The sequence below is a fragment of the Theobroma cacao genome, chromosome 2 (genome assembly GCF_053813885.1).
Source record: "Theobroma cacao isolate CCN51 chromosome 2, ASM5381388v1, whole genome shotgun sequence".
Lineage (NCBI taxonomy): Eukaryota > Viridiplantae > Streptophyta > Magnoliopsida > Malvales > Malvaceae > Theobroma > Theobroma cacao.
This window is the reverse complement of record NC_142640.1, coordinates 49,161,501-49,167,872: the sequence shown is the minus strand read 5'-3', so window position 1 is coordinate 49,167,872 and position 6,372 is coordinate 49,161,501. Positions and strand designations below refer to the sequence as shown.

Sequence of the window (6,372 nt, the reverse complement as noted above, 5' to 3'; positions counted from 1 at the left end):
TGGCAGAAGTGGCTTACCCTTGCCCTTGCCCTTGAGTAATAACTGGTTTAAGCTGCAATGCAGCTACCATCCTCGTAAATCTGAAGAAGAAGCGTGTTGAACAGGACAACAAGTAGTTATGTGATGGCAAATTTGCCAATACACTTGCTTTTGTTACCCTGGAGAATCAGTCACCTGAAGAGATCCTACTAGGTTCATGTCTCCTTTACAAGTCGGTATAATTCAGGAGCCCACTCTTGCCTCTTTTTCAAAGATAATATTGAAACTGGCCCAGTTCTCTTCTTTCTCAGGCCTTTTGCGTCAAGAGGGGCTCTGTTGTAGTCAATTGCCATTGACTACAAGCTTAAAAGATACTACTGGAAGAGTTAAGAGTGTGTAATTAAATATAAATTTACATACATTTAGCTACATGTTTCAAAGCAGCTAAAAGGGAGATATTACACTCATAATGCACTTTTTCTCTCATCATATGCTTCCTATAGATCACTGGCGTCCATCATGTGTGCTTCTATTCAGTTTCCACATAACAGTGAATAATATTTTACGATAAAGACAAAAGGAAAGAAATACCTGATGAGAGTACATTTTGAGTTTACCAAGCACTCAGAAAAAGTGCATCCAATGAATCTAATCCTTGCCTGTAGTTTCACAAAGGACTTAGCTTATTGAGTGATTCAAAAGTGATAATATGTTCAACCATAAGCAAAACCAAAATAAGTTTCAAATAAATGGTTGAACTTTGGTAATATCTACTTAATACACAAAGCATAATAATTAAGTGATTTCTGTGTCTCCAACTTGTACCCTCAACCTCCTGTGATTGGACCTGAAACTTCCTCTGCTGGATTCCATATCCTGAACTCAGTTTAAACCTGTTTCTTTAATTTGCACCACAGAAGCAGTGGATGAGAAAGTGATGTAATTATTTCTCAAACTGAGTTCAGTCTACTTCATTTTTCTCTAACTTATTCCAATAGGACAGCCATCAATGACATGTACTCTAACCATTCTCGAGAGAGAGACTGAAGATACCTAGTCAGTTTTTTCACCCAATGACTCACTGTACCAGTGTGCCTTCCAGATGATTGAGGGAGAAAGAAGCCTTTGTGTTTTCCAACCTGATGACTTTAGCTGCAAAATGGAAACAAATTAAAAGAGAGTTGATGTATCTTGACCGGAAAAAACAAAGAGCCCACCAGAAAGAGAAGCAAAGCAGCCCAACTATCACAAAGGAAACACTAGTCTCCAGATGAGTTTAAATCCTCTAATAATTGTGGTCATAATACAACATTGATAAGCATTATATTTTGCCATTTAATGAAAAAAAATTTCATCTCCAATGGCTGGAGCATGTGGTACACCAGGTATAGATGCTGATGCATCTGAGATAGAGCCCAATATACAATGCAAGGGTGTATTGCATTGTCCCAAGTACTGAAGATGCTTTTCAAACAACGCACAAAGAGCTGATATTTCATAAAAGTTTGGTTCCCCAATTAAGGTGAATTGCTGCTGTGATAATTCTAAACAAAAGCCAGAGTTAAACTTTGCTTACTGCATTTCAATATCATTCAATCTTTGCAAAGTCTACCAAATTTCTGTTTCTATAGTTTGGCTAATACAGGCTCAGGGAGACTGAAAAAACATTTGGGGTATTTAACTTAGCAGCTAATAAAGTTGGAAAAAGTATATCCTACAGTCAGATCCATGTAGGTGTTCCTTGGAAAACTATTTAAAGTTGAGGACAAACTTCATGGAAATAATACCTTCTGAACAAAATTTTCATACTGCTTATCCATCCATGATTGGCTCTCCAAATGTAGAGATCTTTTTTCATCCATAAGATTGGCCATAACAAGTGCATGAATATATGACTTCAAGATATCTGCAGCTGCTGAATCTTTGTGCATGATGACACTGATGATTCCCTTCCTCTCCACCAGGAAATACTTAGCTAGATAGACCAACGAGAATATAGCTAGAATGAGTGAAAACGTTAATATGAATAAAAGTTGAGTATTACAATGGATGAGTATAGTTCAACCTTTCTTATAAAATGATCCAGCTGAATTCAGAAGGTTGGCCCTGTTTGAGATTATCATTAAACTTTTCAGTTTCATACAGAATCATAAAACGGACTAAGAGCAGTAATCTTGAAGGAGCAAGTTGAAAGCTGATTTTTATCAAGATGCATCATGATCAAGTTATCATGATAACTCATGAACTCTAGAGATATGCAAAGCAGCAATATAAATTTTTTCATGTTGCCTAAAGTAGTTACAGCTCAAGCACTATTAAAACATCATTGCTATCAAGACAATGCAGATGGTAGGCAACCCTTGTTCCCCAACAAAAATAAACATAAATACTCACATTTCTGGATGATCAAGAGAGGAAACCCTTAACCCTAGTTTTACACGTGTGTGCAGGAACTTAGTACTCTTCGACGACCTTAAAGTGGTACATAAGGGCAAAACATGCTCCATAGTTGAGACCTGTTTAGGAGAGAGAACTGAAAATGTTTTCAGGAATAGGCATTAACATCTATTTTTAAATAAAATGATGGTGCATGAAATCATTCAAAACTTGGAAATATGAGGGAAAAATAAAAGAAAAAATAAATCATATTAAGCTTGCAGAAGCAATAAAATTGGATGTGTATTCTTGCCAAATAGCCCATGGACATTGTTAACTATCAAGTTATTGCAAGATTAATTTGGATGATATCATTAATAATTTTTAAGATTATGGTTCTTATGCAAAGTAAACTGTTTTTCCAGTAAGAAAAATCACATAGAATTTACTCAAGACACCTTGAAATTGCCTCCAAATATATGAAGTAGCCTGATCTTTATTGTTTATGACTGGCAGACAATGACAGCCAGCTTTTTACAACAGTTGAATCCAGGACAAAAATTTACTAAATATTGGCCTAAAGGGAATAATAGTGGCAGGTTGTAGTTATTACCTTGGCCAGTTTCTATGAAATGTTGTAGAAGAATTGAGCTCCTCTCAAAGTTCAGTGAATCTAAAGCAAGGCACCGGACAGCTTTGTAATTTGCTAAGCAAAGGGGAAAAGAACAGGAATTGCATGTAAGCTTAACAATGAAATGGGCAAATCATCAGTTAGTTATGCAATTCGAGAAAAGGAAATAAAAGATCAGTTATATCAGCATAAAATTTTGGTCTCTATTGCACTTGTTTCAATATACCATATAATCCAAATAAAATAGGTCTTGATATGCCTGATAATATTATACCTTTTGATAATAAAATCTTGAGACTGTTTTAAGGGGTGGAAACCTAGCATTTTCTACTTGGTCCTGTGCGCAAGATGCTTTGACTTTTAAGTCTCACTTGAAGTCACTGAAGGTCATGAGATGCCTGTTGCTCTTGGACCAACAGCCGTAGATCACTATGCTAAGGCAGAGTTGTGGGCAGGTTATTACTCGAGCCCATCTTGAGTAAGTGTCTACGGGTCTCCTGCATTTGCAAGCCCACCAAGATCCTCTTAATTGATTTCCTAGCTAGAAGAGACTATTATAGTCAAAGTCCAGGCAAAGTTCTACAAATGGGCTTTCACCTCCCACCTTTTTGTTTTAATAAGGAAATATTATAACCTTCAGAACGAAGAGGTGGGGCACTAAAGAAGCAACTAGCATCATTAATTTATTTTGGATTCAGCCTCAATCCCAAGGTTTCCTTCCCCTCCATTCTCCTTTACATCTTTCCCTCTACAAGGTGCAAAGGTCAAAGAACAAGAAATATTATTTCTAGCCTTCCTCTTTGGGATGGACATTACAATGGATATTATCTCTTTAGTGGTTATTAAGAGCAAAGTTTCTCCAGGACCCATATAAATTGTAACTGTATTTAACTGCTACAGAGAGACTCTATGTCACCAAACTTACCATACATATGAAACATGGTCAGAGAGAGAAAAGAAAACCAAATAGCTAGTGGATTTTCCGTAGTAATGCGCGCAACAAGCATTCCCAATGCCATGCCAATCATTGTTGCCATTGTCTCTTGGCTTCCTTCCTGCAAATATTTTTGAAAAAAATGAATAATCAGTCCTCAAAAGTCAAAACCAGCTCTTTACACAATAGCTCTTGCCATTGTCATCCAACATTGGAAACACTTTTGAGATACCTTGGCAGATATATCTGCTGCATTATTTTGGAGGGCAAAATGCTGTGTCAAAGCAGCTCTGGTTGCTCCACTGGCAACACCAGCTGGGTTGGGAAACAATGTCAGAAAACACAGAATTAGAAGTTCAAATTGAGCCTCCTCCACAACAGAAATAGTTTCACTTTTTACACAATAAGAAGAAACTTCATTGGTAGTAAATGATTATTGCAAAAACCAAATATGTCACATAGAAATTGTATTTTGCAATGTACAAATGGCTCAAAAGACCTAATAAGTAGCATGTCTCAGTAGACTTAGTGGTTATAAGATCTTAGCTGCAAGGAATTTAGAAACTTACTGAATGATCTTGACAAGCTCCCTAAGCAAACAATGAAAACAAAAGCTGAAGGAAACAAAGGAGAAAGAAGATCCATCAACATTCCTGCAACGAATACAGAAGCCTAGTTTTTAATTGAAGTTAAGAATTCAAGAGATGATAAAACCAGCAACACTCTCAGCAACCAAATATATAATCAGAACTGGCTTCATTTAAAAGTATATGGAAACTGAATTCTATCATGTAGGTCCTTCCAAGAGTTTAGAATAAGGCAAATCAAGGCATCATCCATAGAGGGGGAGAGTTTAATATAATTCACCTTAAGACGGGATTTCTAGCTCTAATTTGGAATATAAGAGCCATTATACAACAAACTTATAGCCCACGCTACATCTCAGAGCACAAGAATCAGAGAGGTCTCCACATTATGTGTGTACTACGCTCTGTCAATGAGCATATATTTGCACCCACGTAAATGCACACATATAGGCGGAAGAGAGAGAGGTCAAAGATATGCAGTCATTCATTTGTGCTACAAGGCGAATTCTGTAGAAGAAACAGTGACATACCTAAATCATTCATGAGATCTGCAGCCAAACGCCACATTTTAGCATTGCTGTCAAGATTTGAGCCCTAAAGAAAAGCATTACAGTGTTACATTCTCCACGTGAACTTGAAAAGCCATTTTCAGTAGAGAAGAAAAAAGAAATCAAGGAAGCATAAAAGAGCAAACCTGATAAAATGTAAATAAGATGCCTCCAAGCATTCCTGTTAGATCTCTCAAGAACCACTGCAAGAATTACGATAATCAAAACTTACTATCAGCAAGGCTTAAACTCACTTCCAACTCATTTAGGACTCCATAAAAGTCCCAACAATTAGAAATCAGGTAAAATAATAGGGGAAAAATTGATATAGAAATGTATACTGGATGCCACTTCTACCTGAAAAGTTGCACCAATAATAGTTGCTGATTTCTCACCAACTCCAATTGCACTCAAAAGTGCCTGAGAAAGAAGTTAAAGTAAACAACAGCAACTACAGAAATCATCAGCATAGGGTCTGTATTCTATACACAATTCAGAAGAAATACAATACCAATTGAATTTAATCCTTACTTGGGTAGAAAGCATTGTTCTTATGTATGTTGAAAGTCCCTACAAATGTAATGTAAACAAAAAATTGAAACTTTAGTCAGTAAGGATTAATAACTTAAGTACTGCCCATCAATGTTTTCCTTTGTTTTTTTTACCTGCAAAGAGTCCCATACTTGAAAAGGGACATAATCTGGAGTCACACTGCCTGGGAAACCCTGCATTTCAAGCTGACTTTAAGACTTCAAACGAAAACAAACAAAAGTAAACTCGTTTTCCTTGTTTGGGTATCCAAGAATATGTAAAAGAAAAGAGACCCAACAAACAAAAAAATGGATTTTTACATTTGTAATTATATAACACCAAACGATGGAAACAAGCAGAAAGAAGAAAACTTGCCTCGGGAACAAATGCATCCAGGAATCGTCTCCAGACATGGTTGAAACTATCAGCCGATCTGTTTCCACCAAATAAAAAACGTAAAACTTGGTAAGGGAAGAGAAAGAGAGAAAGATGGGGAAATTCAATGGAAAGTGACAGACCTGGTAATGGATATAGAAGAGGAGGCAGTAATAGTGGCAGTTTTGAAAAGCTTGGTAGAAGAATATCCGCTCCATTCTTCGATTATCAGTTGCTGCTGGGTCTTGGAGGCTTCCATGGCCAACTACTTGTTATGTTATGTGTTTTTCCTTATCAAACATAAGTTGTTCAGTTGTAATCTGGGTCGGCTTTTGTCTTCAAACTGATCCACTTCGTTCTGTTCCCAGGTCAATTAAACTTGGTCGTTGACCTCTTTTTCTTTTAAGAAAA

At 36.6% G+C, this 6,372-nt stretch overlaps 1 protein-coding gene across 2 annotated transcripts; it reads right to left on the bottom strand.

The window, feature by feature from the left end:
- Window positions 1-372: 372 nt before the first annotated feature.
- On the bottom strand, window positions 373-6,326 carry RUS3 (root UVB sensitive protein (Protein of unknown function, DUF647)). 2 transcript variants are annotated; one of them, XM_088804037.1, is made up of 16 exons: window positions 6,105-6,326; window positions 5,962-6,019; window positions 5,721-5,780; window positions 5,587-5,625; window positions 5,413-5,475; window positions 5,202-5,258; window positions 5,038-5,101; window positions 4,490-4,573; window positions 4,153-4,235; window positions 3,912-4,041; window positions 2,969-3,061; window positions 2,374-2,512; window positions 2,045-2,085; window positions 1,767-1,954; window positions 1,033-1,131; window positions 373-638 (listed from the first exon to the last, which is right to left on the bottom strand). In XM_088804037.1, the coding sequence occupies exons 1-15, from the start codon at window positions 6,218-6,220 to the stop codon at window positions 1,033-1,035; spliced, it is 1,314 nt and encodes a 437-aa protein (XP_088660163.1). In that variant the 5' UTR covers window positions 6,221-6,326; the 3' UTR covers window positions 373-638. The 2 variants fall into 2 exon arrangements, with proteins under 2 accessions (XP_088660163.1, XP_007045867.3); XM_007045805.3 differs by having other exon boundaries at window positions 373-1,131; window positions 4,490-4,534; window positions 6,105-6,325.
- Window positions 6,327-6,372: the final 46 nt, after the last annotated feature.